Raw genomic sequence first — 14,196 nt, 5'->3', positions numbered from 1 at the left:
TGTTTGCTTTCGGTATTGATGTTACTTCTTCTCCGTTTCAAGCAAGCAGTCTTGGGCGTTGTTTCACCTCTGGCCTGCTCATGCGCCGCCTGAGCCGTCCTGGTCTTTGGACAGGGTGCTCTCTTATCTCTCTTCTCCTCGGTTTGTCGAGATCCCTTCAGTTCAGGACTGTTTTTCTAAGGCTCTCTTCCTGTTGGCATTGGCCTCTGGGGGTCGGGTTGGGGAGCATCATGCTCTCCTCCGGCACAGGGGTTTCTGCTCTTTTGGTTCTGGTGATAGGTTTGTTTGTTTTTTCCGTCTCCTTTTATTCTGGTCAGGAATGAGACTGCTGCTTTCCGGAGGGGGTCCTTGCGTTTGTGATGGTTAGTTAACCCTTAAAGTGCGCATCACTTCATATGAAGTGTAAATCGTTTTACCAGTCAACTGCGCTTCACTTCATATGAAGTGTATGGGTACCGCGCACGATTTGAATGGCCCGCGGTGTAGCTGGGGGTCCCATACGCTGCCCAGGGGCTCTAGTAAACAGCGGCCATTTTGAAAAAAAATCCAGCTCACGCTCCGATGGCATGGGAGGCCTCAGTTTAGCGAGAGTCACCATGGCGAGCGCACGGTCAAACGCCTCACGAGCACGCATCACTCAGTCCCTCACCCCAGAGCAAATAGCCCACGAATTATTCTCTGAAGGTGAAGAAAGTGTGTTTGACGATTCAGACAACGATGAGGATTATACACAGTTGTTGGGAGATAGTAGCAGCAGCAGTGAAAGTGAGAATGACCGCCATGCCATGGCGAGGCCTATACGCTCTCCCATGCCTCCTCGCCCATTTTCTACCCCAATTCTACCACGACCTCACAGTTCCTGTGGATATTTTCTGTTTGAGGGTGACGAGTCAGAGGGAGGTGACTCCTTTTCTGGGTTTAGTGACTCAGATCGAAGTTTTATTGAGCCTGTGGCTGGTACCAGTGGTGTAACTGGGCGAGAAATTGTCGCGTCAGCAGCATCTCGCCCAGCCAAGCGCCACCGCATGGCACCACATGAGGCACCAAGACCCTCGTGTTCACGTGCACCCACCTCACGTGCACGTAGCCGCCGTGCTTCTCGCAGACGGTATTCAGCTCCTGGTCGCCGGTATGCATCGCTTCCTCGCCGTCTTTCCTCTGCATCTCGCAGGACGCCTGGTGTACTTGAGTGGAGTGATGGTGACGATTTTATTCCTAATATTCCTCACTTTGACGATAAAGATGTAGGGATTACAAACCTTTTCCCTAATCAAGGTGAGGACATGGCTGAGATGGAATATTTTACAGCATTCTATGATGAACCACTCATGGAATACATTGTACACCAAACGAACCTGCATGCTGCTTACCTGATTGAGAGGGAAATCACAGAATTTTCACGACTGCAGCGTTGGAAAAATACCACAGTGGCGGAAATGTATGTGTTTTTGGCACTCTGTTTGTTGATGAAGCACTGTCACAAACATGCAATAAATGACTATTGGAGCAAGGACAAGACAATACCAACACCTTTATTCGGGAAATATATGTCACGAGACAGGTTTCAGATACTCCTCAGGTGTCTACATTTTGGAAGTGTTCAGGACCGAACACCTGATGATAGACTGTGGCGAGTGAGGCACTACATGAACGATGTTATTGGAAAATTCAGAGATTTTTACGTACCAGCACAGAAGCTGGTGGTTGATGAATCTCTCATACTTTTCAAGGGACGTGTTCCATTCAAACAGTACATTCCCTCAAAACGAAACCGATTTGGCCTGAAATTTTTTGTTCTTTGTGATTGTGAGACAGGATACGTGTTACACATGATTCTGTACTCGGCTAGTGATGTAGACATTCCCGGTAACGACGAACATGGATTCTCGGGGAGTGTAGTGAAGACCATCATGGCTCCGTGGATGAACAAGGGACACATTTTATACACAGATAATTACTATACAAGTCCCTTGCTAGCTCGGTTCTTGCTAGAAAATAGAACCGGATTGGTTGGTACAGTAAAGCCACAACGAAGGGAAATGCCTGTGTTTGACAACGACATTGCAGTTGGTGAGTGTCAGAGAAGGAAAAGTGATAACATTCTGTCAGTTCGGTGGAAAGACAAAAGAGAGGTGAACTTGTTGACAACAATTCATGATGGAACAATGGTGAACAGTGGGAAAGTGAGCCATAAAACAAACGCACCACTATATAAGCCAGACTGTGTTTTAGACTATAATATCAACATGCGGTTGATTGATAAATCAGACATGATGATTGGCACTGCAGAGTGTGTGCGGAAGACATGTAGGTGGACGAAAAAAGTGTTCTTCCATCTTGTGGACATGAGCATGCTGAACTGTTTCAACATGTACCTTGTGAGAACTGGACGTAAGCCCACTTTCCGTGACTTTGTATTTGATGCTGCAATACAGTTATTAGGAAAGTTTGCAAAAGATGTCCCAGGTATTCAGCGGCCCATCATAAACCCACTGTTGCAGCATGCTGGTACTCCACGCCTCGCTCACACTGAAGGCTTCCTAGCACACAAACTTAAGTATTTGCCACCTGGTGTGAAGCGTGCAATAGCCCAACGTGATTGCTTGGTGTGTAAAACAACGACACGTAGAGACAAGAAACGGAAGCTTGTGCAAACATGGTGTGAAACGTGTGGTATCCCATTATGTGCTGTCGACTGCTTCAATGACTACCACAGTCTAGAAATCTTCTAAGTGTGCTTCAAAGTGTGTATAGCGTGTGCGAGTGTGTAAATATGTAAACATATAAGCAGAACATATAATATAATAGACTGTAATGACATATTATATTGCCGTAATTGAAAACATTTGTGTGCGCCTGTGTATACTCAAATATGCAACAATTATTGATACAAAATATGTTCAAACAGTATTTGAAACACAATTAGTGAAAAAAAATTAGATAAAATGCGCTTAGACATTGTAAATAAATAGCGCGAAAATATATTTGTGGCAACTCTGGCTGTTTGAGGACCGCGCGCAACATCTCCCGGGCGTGTACTGCATGAGCGACCATGCAGATTGTGACGTCATCGCAGAGCTTCTCGGCTCTATTGCAACAAAAGTAAGTACAATAGAATTTTTTTTTTATTTTTCCCGTGATCAGTGAACAGAACTTAACAGATTAGCAAAAAAAAAAAATTTTTTTTTTTTTCAAAATGACATGCGCCTGTGTGGATAGCAGGATATTAGACCCCGAGCATGTTAAGGGTTAAGCCTGGGGTGCATCATATGTTGTGTCCAGTTGCAGCTCTCTGATGTTATTTGTACCACGCGGCTTCTGTGTCCGGTGACGTGCTTTTGGTTGACCCAGTTTCCCTTCGGTCTAGCCAGTCTGCAATCTATCCTCGTGCTTACGATGTTCGTAAGTTTGCTGCGCTTGCTGCTGTCTTCGGTAACAATTTTTGGGCTGATATTCGGGCACGGGGTTTTTAACTTTCGAACAGGGTCCTGGCTGGGCATTTCCTGGTCAGTATTCCTGAGCCTAGTTGGGCTTGTGTCGCCTTGGATCGGCAGTTCTAACCAGTTGTCTAGACTTCGCATTGAGGAGCGGGTGCCAATCGCCTCCAGGGTACGTCCCTCTCGTTTTCGTCTTTTGGTAAGTAGCTCCGGGGAACTGAAGCTCCCTTTCCTCTTCAACCAGAAAAGGGCTCTTTGCCCTTTTCTAGGCTCCCCACAGAAACCAGCGTTGAATGTAATGAAACGCCTTTTTCTGGGTGAGACCCGGAGGCTTTCCCCGGCAACCCCCCTTCCCCAGGTCAGCAGTTTTTCGTGTGTTTTTGACATCCAGCCTTGAACTGGGGATGTGGATAGCTGGAGTGAGGGGTCTGGGGCTCTCCCTTTCCCTCCCCTTGGAGGAGGAAGCTGTGCAGACAAGCGGCGTGGCACGTGTGACGTGTTAGTAGTTTTAACCAGAATAGGGATTTGTTTTAGGGCGCTTATTTTTCCAGGTGTCTGGCCTGGACGATTGCAGACATAGAACGCTCCAAAGTACATGTGCTTTTCTATAGACCATTGCTCCTCGTGCCTTTCTGAGGGGGGGGCGGGTCAAGTTCTGGCTCGTGGTCCCCAATTAGGCCTATGAACTCCATTCACACTAACTGATGCCAAAGTCAAATAATATCCATATCAGCCTGAATAGTTCTGGGAAGTCTCCGGATCTCACCCAGAAAATGGAGTTTCATTACATTAAACTCCAATTTTTTAAATAAATTTGGTGTCGTTCACACACTTATAAAATACTCAATACAAAACAATACCTTAAAAAAAAAAACAATAGACATAGCCAGTTCTCTCATAATTGTTAAGGTTTCTATTATTTTTAGTATTTTTGAGATCTCATCAGTTAACAAGGCAAAAGGAGACCATTTTGTATTATATACACGAGTTAAGTAAACTATACATAATATATTATTATGATGTATAAAAATGTGCTTTGAATAAAGAAAAAATTTCATACTCTGTATCCTCTAGGAATGATAAAAGGAGATTTTCAGAAGGATATGAGGCATAAAATTTAATTTAAAAATTTCAGAGAGCGTGCGGAGGAGGAGGAAGAAGAGTGTCGGCACCAGCAATGGCTGAAAGAACGAGAAGAAAAAATAACAGCTATCCAACAGGCTCTTAAGCACCAAGGACCAAAAGGTGCGTAAGTTATTGTCATCTTTGCAGGGTTTCATATACTGTATATAAATAACTGAATCCACAAATGAAATGAAAGTGATGATGTTTCAGTCCATCCTGGACATTTTGTAAGCGACCAAGATGGGTTGAAATCTCATCACTTTTCTTTATTTTCAAATGAATGGGTTGGGTTATTTATTTTTCTGGGGTGAGCCCCTACAGCTCCCCGGAGCTATATCCAGGCTGATATGTTAATGTCAGACTTTGGCATCAGTCATGTGTATGGAGTTCTTTGGGCCTACCGGGGACCACGGCCAGAACCTGGCCCCCTCAGAGAGGCAAGGGGAGCAGTGGCCTTTAGAAGCCTCCTTGTGGTTAGAAGCATTCTATGTCTGCCATCGACTGGGTCAGGTACCCAGAAAGGTAAGCATCCCGAAACAAACCCCTATTCTGGTGAAAGTATTGCTACCAAAAGCTGAACAAGTGGATAGAACTCCCCAAACAAAAACGAGCAAACTAGTGTGACGTCACCCGTTGCTGTGCCTCTGTCTGCGCAGTTCCCTCTTTCCCGAGGAGAGGGAAGGGGCAGCCCCAGACCTATCGCACCGGCGATCCACACCCTAGTTCTTGAGGCTGATGCTATAGGCAGCAGTTGTGTGCTCTGGCTCCAGACTTTTACGGCGCTGTGCCTTGTATGTGGCGGCTATTCTCCAGGGGTGCGAGAGCCAGGAGTTACTCTTCAGTACTCGGGCTGCATGCACCTAGGGTTTCCTTCTCTAGGTGCCCTGTAAGTACTGCCCTTGGAGCTTGGGGTTACCTTCCACAGGTTCCTTGGGATCTGCCTCTGTGGGTTCGTTTAACTCCTTGTTTTTTTGGCAACCCTTTGGGTATTTGGGTGTTTTGTCTCCCTAGTTTACCTTAGGGATGTGCGATAGGTTTGCCTTAAACTAGCAAATAGTAGAACCAACTAGGAAGGAGAACACGCTGGACCTCATTTTCACTAATAATGATGAGTTGATCGGGAACATAATGATTACAAATACCTGTTACTCAGATCACAACTTAATTGAAGTTCTGACAACCATGGGGAATGGACCTTCAAAACCAGTCCAGATTTCTGGTGGAGGAGATTTCAGCAAATTCAACTTCAATAATAAACAGATAAACTGGGAGCAAATAAACCAGGACTTCACAGAAATAAACTGGGAAGAACAGCTAGGAAATGCAAACCTGAACCAGTGCCTGGGAAAAATAAGCTCAGTAGCACTAGAAATATGTTCAAACCGCATACCCCTAAGAAAAAAGAGAAAGAGATGCAGATTGGAATGGGAACGTCGTTCCCTATATAGGCGAAGAAAACGAATCGCGGAACAACTTGAGAGTCGCACCCTATCTCAAGAACGGCGAAGAAGGTTAGGTAGAGAAATAGAAACAATTGAACTCAAGCTACAAGAATCATACAAAACCCAGGAGAGGCAAAGAGAGCAAAAGGCGATCAGTGAAATAGAGAGAAATCCGAAATATTTTTTCTCCTATGCAAAATCAAGATCAAAAACCACATCTAGTATCGGGCCCCTGCGAAAGGGAGATGGAACTTTCACCGATGACAACAAAGAAATGAGCGAGTTACTAAGGAAGCAGTACGACTCTGTTTTCAGCGAGCCATTAAATGCACTAAAGATTGATAACCCAAATGAATTTTTCATGGATATGATACCAACATCAAATCATATATCAGACGTCGCCCTATCCCCACTAGATTTTGAAGAAGCCATAAACAGTATGCCTATGCACTCTGCACCAGGCCCGGATTCTTGGAACTCCATATTCATCAAGAACTGTAAAAAACCACTATCGCAGGCCCTTCACATTCTGTGGAGACAAAGCCTAGATACTGGCGTTATCCCTGACATACTAAAAACAGCAGAGATAGCACCACTCCATAAAGGTGGAAATAAGGCAGAGGCAAAAAATTACAGACCGATAGCACTAACATCACACATCATAAAAAATTTTGAGAGAGTGCTAAGAAGTAAGATCACAAAATACATGGAATCACAGCATCTCCATAACCCCGGACAACATGGTTTCAGAACAGGGCGCTCTTGCCTGTCGCAGTTGCTGGACCACTATGATATGGCATTAGATGCTATGGAAGACAAACAAAACGCTTATGTAATTTACACAGATTTCGCAAAAGCTTTTGATAAATGTGACCATGGTGTTATTGCACATAAAATGCGTTCAAAAGGAATTACCGGGAAAATAGGCAGATGGATCTACAATTTCCTGACTAACAGAACCCAATGTGTAATAGTCAACAAAATAAAATCCAGCCCATCAACCGTGAAGAGCTCAGTCCCCCAGGGTACTGTGCTTGCTCCAGTACTTTTTCTCATCCTCATATCGGACATAGACCAGAACACAACCTATAGCACTGTATCATCCTTTGCAGATGACACTAGGATTTTCATGAGAGTTGGCAACAAAGAGGACATGGCAAACCTCCAATCAGATGTAGATCAGGTCTTTCTATGGGCTACAGAAAATAATATGGTGTTTAACGAGGATAAGTTCCAGCTCATGCGCTACGGAAAAATTGAAAATATAAAAACAGAAACCACGTACAAAACTCAGGCAAATCATAACATAGAACGAAAAGGCAATGTAAAGGATCTGGGTGTACTCATGTCGGAAGACCTTACCTTTAAAGAACACAATAAAGTAGCCGTCACAACTGCAAGAAAAATGACAGGTTGGATAACAAGAACTTTTCACACTAGAGATGCTATACCGATGATACTTTTCAAAACGCTTGTGCTCTCTAGAGTGGAGTACTGCTGCACAATGACAGCCCCTTTCAAAGCTGGAGAAATTGCTGACCTAGAGAGCGTGCAGAGATCCTTTACTGCAAGAATCCACTTAGTAAAACATCTAAATTACTGGGACCGACTAAAGAGCCTAAATCTGTACTCCCTTGAGCGCAGGCGGGAGAGATACAAAATAATTTACACGTGGAAAATAATTGAGGGGCTGGTCCCAAACCTGCACACAGAAATAACACCACATGAGACCAGAAGACATGGCAGGATGTGCAGAATACCCCCGTTGAAAAGCAGAGGTGCAACAGGTACTCTGAGAGAGAACTCTATCAACATCAGAGGCCCGAGACTGTTCAACATGCTTCCACTACACATAAGGGGCATAACTGGCAAACCCCTCACAGTGTTCAAAAGAGAACTGGATAAGCACCTCCAAAGGATACCTGATCAACCAGGCTGTGACTCATACGTCAGGCTGCGAGCAGCCGCGTCTAACAGCCTGGTTGATCAGTCCAGCAACCAGGAGGCCTGGTCGACGACCGGGCCGCGGGGACACTAAGCCCCGGAAGCACCTCAAGGTAGCCTCAAGGTAGGGTAGGAGGCAGTTTTGCACTGGTAAGGGGTGCAGGGTGCTGTGCAGCTTGTTGTCACCAATCACAGCGGCCGGCTCTGTTCCTTGGAGTATGTTGTCCTCTTGCGTTTTTTTTTTTTTTTTTTTCCTTGGTAGGTGGTTCTGCCCTATTTGCCACTGGTGTTTGGCCTCACCCTGATACTTGGTGGTGCCCCCTGCTACAGGGGCACCCCTTTGAGCGTACATGTCCCTGGGGTTCAGCTGTTGACAGTTTGTTTGGTAGTTTTGGGCACCGGTTAGCAGTACCTAGCCTGGGTTTACCTGAGCGCGAGTTCTCATATAGTAAACGCTCAGAACCCTGGGAATCCCCTAGGGAACGTGTGAGTCCGATGGGTGTGACCCCGGAGTCCCCCTCGCTTCATGCGAGTTTGAGGGTTGTTTCGTTCCCTTGTCTCAGGGCGACCCTCACGGTTTCTAGGGACAGCCCCTTCGGCTCCCCAGAGCTTACTAGGCTGATATGCTAATGTCAGACCTTAGCATCAGTCATGTGTATGGAGTTCTATGGGCCTACCGGGGACCACGAGCCAGAACCTGGCCCTCTCAGAGAGGCATGGAGATCAATGGCCTATAGAAACCCCCGTGTGGTTGGAAGCATTCTGTGTCTGCCATCGACCGGGTTAGGCACCCAAAAAGGTAAGCGTCCCAAAACAAACCCCTATTTTGGTAAAGATTGCTACCACCAGCCGAACTAGTGGATAGAACTTCCTTCGGCTATCCACCCCCAGTTGTAAGGCTGATGCTAAAGGCTGAGGTCGTGTGCTCCGGCTCCAGTGGTTGTTTCAGCACTGTACCTAGAGTATGGTGTCTGTCTTCTAGGTGGTGCGTGAGCCGGGAGTGTTTCTTTAGTACTCGGGCTGAATGCGCCTAGGGTTTCCTTCCCTAGGTGCCCTGTAAGTACTGCCCTTGGTGCTTGGGGTTCCCTTCCACAAGTTCCTTGGATTCTGCCCCTGCTAGGCCGTTTACTGTTTTGGTTTTCGGCCGCCCTTTGTGTGCTCGGGTGTTGTGTCTCCTTTGTTCGCCTTGGGGTAGGGGGCAGTTTGCACTGGCGGGACGCAGGGTACTGCGCAGCTAGTTTTCACCTATCATAGTGGCCAGCTCTGTTCCGCCTGGGTACGCTGTCCTCTTGTGGGGTTTTCTTTTTCTTTTCTGTCTGGTGAGGGGGTCTGTTTTGGTTCTTGTCCCCTGTGTACTGAGTACTCTTCCTTCTTCCGGTGGTTTCCCCTGCTAGGTCCTTGTGAGTGTGCACATCCCGGGGGTTCAGTTCTTAGAAGGTTGTTTGGTAGTTTTGGGCACTGGTTAGCAGTACCCTGCCTGGGTTTACCTGAGTGCGAGTCCTCTTCAAGTAAACGCTCAGGACCTTGGGAATCCCCTAGGGGGCGCGTGGGTCCGATGGATGTGACCCTGGGGTCCCCCCTCGCTCTGTGCGAGTTTGAGGGTTGCTCTGTCCTCTTGTCTCAGGGTGACTCTCACTGTTTTGCCTCCGTCTGCTGCCTGTGAGGTTGGTGGCTCACAAGTCAAGCCTGGCCTCGGGCCGGGCTTGGGGAGTAGAAGACCTCCCAGAACCCCATCAACCAGGTATCAACCAGGTAGCACCTTCGACCCGGAGCCCAACGAGTTTTGTTGCTTGTTGGTGGCTTGCTTACCCAGTCTTATGCTGACTGACTATGTGGGTGCAGGCAGCACAGGCGTTGCGCATCGTGTTTCAGTTTGGCAACGCTCTAGGTTGTTTGCTCCCCGGAAGCCCCGAGCCTGCCGCGTTTTGGTGATGGGGGTGTTGGTTGCTTCGGTTTGCTTCTACGCCCCCTTCCCCCCCCCCCCTTTTCCTCCCTGCATCCGGGTCCTTACCGTCTGTGGGTTCAGGGTCGGAGCGGGGCTTCGATGGTTTTGAGACTCGGGCAGTCTTGGGGAATTCTCCTTCTGGGGTAGCAACGGGGGCATTTGAGCCTGTTCCTCCAGTCGTGTTGTATGAGTCTGCCAGTGGGCTCCCTTCCTTGGTATTTTTCGTGGCTGCCCCAGTTTTTCTTGAGGCCGGGGCATTGGGGGGGACGGCTCGACCCCGGGGTCTGATGTGTGGGTTCCCGGGGCTGGGGAGGGGCTGCTTGGGGGGGCCCCGTTGGTCCCCGCCAGGGTTGTTCTACCCTTTGAGTGGGGCTTGCGGTTACGGGGAGTGGGGTTGTTTCTTCCCCCCTCTTCGTACGAGTTGTTGGGCGTCGGCCCTTTCCCGGGCTCGGTTCCTTGTACAATGAGTCCGTTGGTTCCATCCTGTTCGTGGGTGCTCTTTGCAGTTTTTTCGCCCCTTTCCTTGGGACGGGACTTCCCTGTCATGTTCCCCTTTTCTTTTTTGGGGGTTCTGCATGATTTTTGGTCTTGGGTGCGACTGTGCTTTAATGAGCCTTCGTGGTTTCTGCTTGCTTGTGGGTGTTCTCGAAGGTTCGGGAAGGTTTTAGCTACTTCCCGTATTATTGGAACGTCTGGCATCTTTCGGTTTGGCTTCCCTCTGGTCTTTTCTGGGTTTTCGGTCCTGTCTCGCTCTTTTGTTCCTGTGTTTTTCTTCGTCCTCAGTCTCGGCACTGTTTGTTTTCTTTACATACTGCTTGTCCGGGGTGCCAGTTTGGGCTACTTTTAGCCCAATTGGGTTGCTGGTTCGTTCCTTGTCTTCCTTATATTCACCGGATATGTATGTCGCTGCTTCCTGTTTTCGCTCCTGTTCTCATGTGCTGGGCTGTTTCTGCCCCTGCGCCCATTCCTCGGGTCACGGACTGTTAGGGCTACTTGTGCAGTAGTCCTTTTGAGCGCCTTCCCGCCGTATGGGTTGTGCGCCGTGGAAGTTTGTTTTGGTCTGGGCGGTGTGCATGAGTGTTCGTGTTTTGCGTCCTTTTCTCTCTGGTGTTTCGCCTCTCATTCTTCTCGCTTCTCCAGTCCTTGCTCCGTAACTACTGGGGTGTTCTGGGTTGCGGTTATGGGATGGACGTTGTGGTTTTCAACGTGTTATGGGTGCGGGGTGCCTCTTTTCGCCTCTCCCCTCCCCCTTCTGGGTGTGCAGCTCGGGCCTTCTTCCCCTGGGGGTGCTCTCGGCATCTTCTCGGCTATGTTGTGTCGTGACACGTTCGTGCCTCCGTTCTGCAGGTGAGTTTATGCGATCTAGCATCTTTCAGCCAGGCGTTGATTCTTGGTTTTTGGAATGCGAATGTGGGAACGGCAGAACACAGGTGCCTGCAAGGGGTCTCTTGGCCCATGCGGGACAGGTACTTGTACTCATCCAGTCCCACTTGTATGCATGTCCGACCCATGCTTGAGTTAGTCCCGTGGCCCCACCTCCACGGGTTACGTGGTACAATGGTGGTGGTGACTGTTATGAGGTACGGTTTCCTGTGTCTGGATGTTATGAGGTGCCATTTTGATGCGGTTTTGTTACCGAGGGTGCGTGTTGGGGTTTTTATGTGGCGTTTGTTTGGCCCTTGCGTGTTTTCCTCCTGGGGCCTTCTGTGTTTGTCTGTGTTACTTTTTATGATTGTCTTTACTAGGTCACTCATTCCTTGCCTGCCTTGCAGTACCTGGCTTAGCCCTTCCAGGTTCGTTGGCTTCTCTGTACTCCCCTGGTTGTCCTCGCCTCGTTGTGCTTGAGGGTTTGAGCTTTTCGCTCTTTCATCCTGCTCCTCTGTCGCTCGCCTGCCATATGCGTGGCTTCTGTGCTTACCTTGTTGTGCTCGCCTAGTTGTGTTTACGGGGGTTTAGCTCGGGGTTTTTGGTCTCTCCTCTTGCCTGTTGTTCGACTTCTGTATGGCTTCCTGAGCATGCTGGGCTCTGTCGTCTCTCTGCTTGACGCTGTGTGGGGGGTTGGCCTCCAGCTCATCCCTTCCTCCTGCTGTCCATTTGCCTCCTCCTGACGCTAGTCCTTAGTGGTCTCTCCTGCTCCTTGGGCATCCGTTCCTCTTGTGTCCCCTGGGACGTATTTATCTACCCTCTCCTTCCTCTGAGGGGTCTTTTATATATATATATATATATATGTCGTACCTAGTAGCCAGAACTCACTTTTTGGCCTACTATTCAAGGCCCGATTTGCCTTATAAGCCAAGTTTTCCTGAATTAATATATTTTTTCTAATTTTTTTCTTATGAAATGATAAAGCTACCCATTTCATTATGTATGAGGTCAATTTTTTTTTATTGGAGTTAAAATTAACGTAGATATATGACCGAACCTAACCAACCAAACCTAACCTAACCTAACCTATATTTATAGGTAAGGTTAGGTTAGGTAGCCAAAAAAAGCTAGGTTAGGTTAGGTTAGGTAGGTTAGGTAGACGAAAAAACATTAATTCATGAAAACTTGGCTTATTAGGCAAATCGGGCCTTGAATAGTAGGCTGAGAAGTGCGTTCTGGCTATTAGGTACGACATATATATATATATATATATATATATATATATATATATATATATATATATATATATATATATATATATATATATATATATATATATATATATATATATATATATATATATATATATATATATATATATATATATATATATATATATATATATATATATATATATATATATATATATATATATATATATATATATATATATATATATATATATATATATATATATATATATACTGTATATATATATATATATATGTATATATGTATGTATGTATGTATGTATGTATGTATGTATGTATGTATGTATGTATGTATGTATGTATGTATGTATGTATGTATGTAGGTAGGTAGGTATAGGTATAGGTATAGGTATATAGGTATATACTATACCTTATGAAGAGTCGTTGCTGGCTTGAGGGAGACGATGGGGAGGTGGGAAGAAGGAGAGGGGTTATGGTGTTGAAGGAGAATCCACCTCTGAGTCAGGCGGGCTCTCTCTTCTTGGGAATTTCACCCCACTGGGACCGGGTTGTGGTTCACTATCACTTGCTGGTCTTTACTTTTGCAAAGAACGAGTCTATTGACCATTGCTTTTGTCTTTGTTTTAGGATGTCCCTAAAATGAGACAGCAATTTGTCATTAAACATGTTCACACACCGGGTTGTGACTGCTTTATCAGGGTGATGCTTTTCCAAGAATGCAGTCACCTTTTTAAACATTCCCAACATTTCCCTGATATCACTGGAAGAGGCAGCATCCTCCCTCACCTCCTCATCCCCTTACTAATGGTGCAAATTGTTGATGAGGACCTGCCATACTCCCTTGTGAGATCAGTCACACGGACACCATCTTGAGGTTATCTTGAGATGATTTCGGGGCTTTAGTGTCCCCGCGGCCCGGTCCTCGACCAGGCCTCCACCCCCAGGAAGCAGCCCATGACAGCTGACTAACACCCAGGTACCTATTTACTGCTAGGTAACAGGGGCATTCAGGGTGAAAGAAACTTTTGCCTATTTGTTTCTGCCTCGTGTGGGAATCGTGCGGGAAACCATGCTCATGCTTTGCTATAATTTTCTTCAAATCCACAGTAATTATCTCTTTCTTCCTCTTGACAACATTATCTTTAGCAAGCATCTTCTTTGGCGAAATAGTGCGTCACAAATTGTAGTCACAAAACCACAAAAATCCCAAAGAAAAGCACAAATAAATGCAGAGGGATGCTTGTCGTGCGAGATGAAACAACAACACTGGTGTTGGAGGCGTCGGAGAATTTGCAAGAACCAGTGAGACACTAGGAAGCATCATGTGGTTTTGCTCGTTAATAGAGGTGAAGCTTGCCAATAGAGACAAACTTGCTGCGAGTGGCTCGCTCATTACTCAAAATGCTTGTAGATACAGCCGCTCGTTAACCTTTAAACTGCTCATGGCGAATATATATATATATATATATGCAGTGAGTAACATGTCCCACGGTGCGCATGACGTACATATACGCCATTGGGTGCCAGGCCTGATTCAAATGGCCTGCAGCTACACAGGGTTTACATTAGCTTCCAAAGGGCTCTTGTAAACAGATGCCATTTTAAAAAAAAATCGTGGGCAATATTCTCAGGTGTGAGAGGCACAGTACTGTTGGAGCAACCAAGGCCGGCGCACGCAGCATGAGCAAACAGCATTGCTGTTCAGC

General features: G+C 46.6%; 1 protein-coding gene across 3 annotated transcripts in view; it reads left to right on the top strand.

The window, feature by feature from the left end:
- LOC123774997 (bromodomain-containing protein 8) overlaps positions 1–14,196 on the top strand; it is a 341,469-nt gene that overhangs the window by 95,782 nt on the left and 231,491 nt on the right. For all 3 annotated transcript variants that reach the window (XM_045769702.2, XM_045769701.2, XM_045769703.2), the window contains exon 5: positions 4,573–4,682. In XM_045769702.2, the coding sequence (XP_045625658.1) occupies positions 4,573–4,682 (110 nt within the window). The remainder of the gene's footprint in view (positions 1–4,572; positions 4,683–14,196) is intronic.

This window comes from Procambarus clarkii, chromosome 92, assembly GCF_040958095.1.
Source record: "Procambarus clarkii isolate CNS0578487 chromosome 92, FALCON_Pclarkii_2.0, whole genome shotgun sequence".
NCBI lineage: Eukaryota > Metazoa > Arthropoda > Malacostraca > Decapoda > Cambaridae > Procambarus > Procambarus clarkii.
The sequence above is the reverse complement of the archived record's forward strand: the minus strand, read 5'-3'. Positions and strand labels throughout refer to the sequence as shown.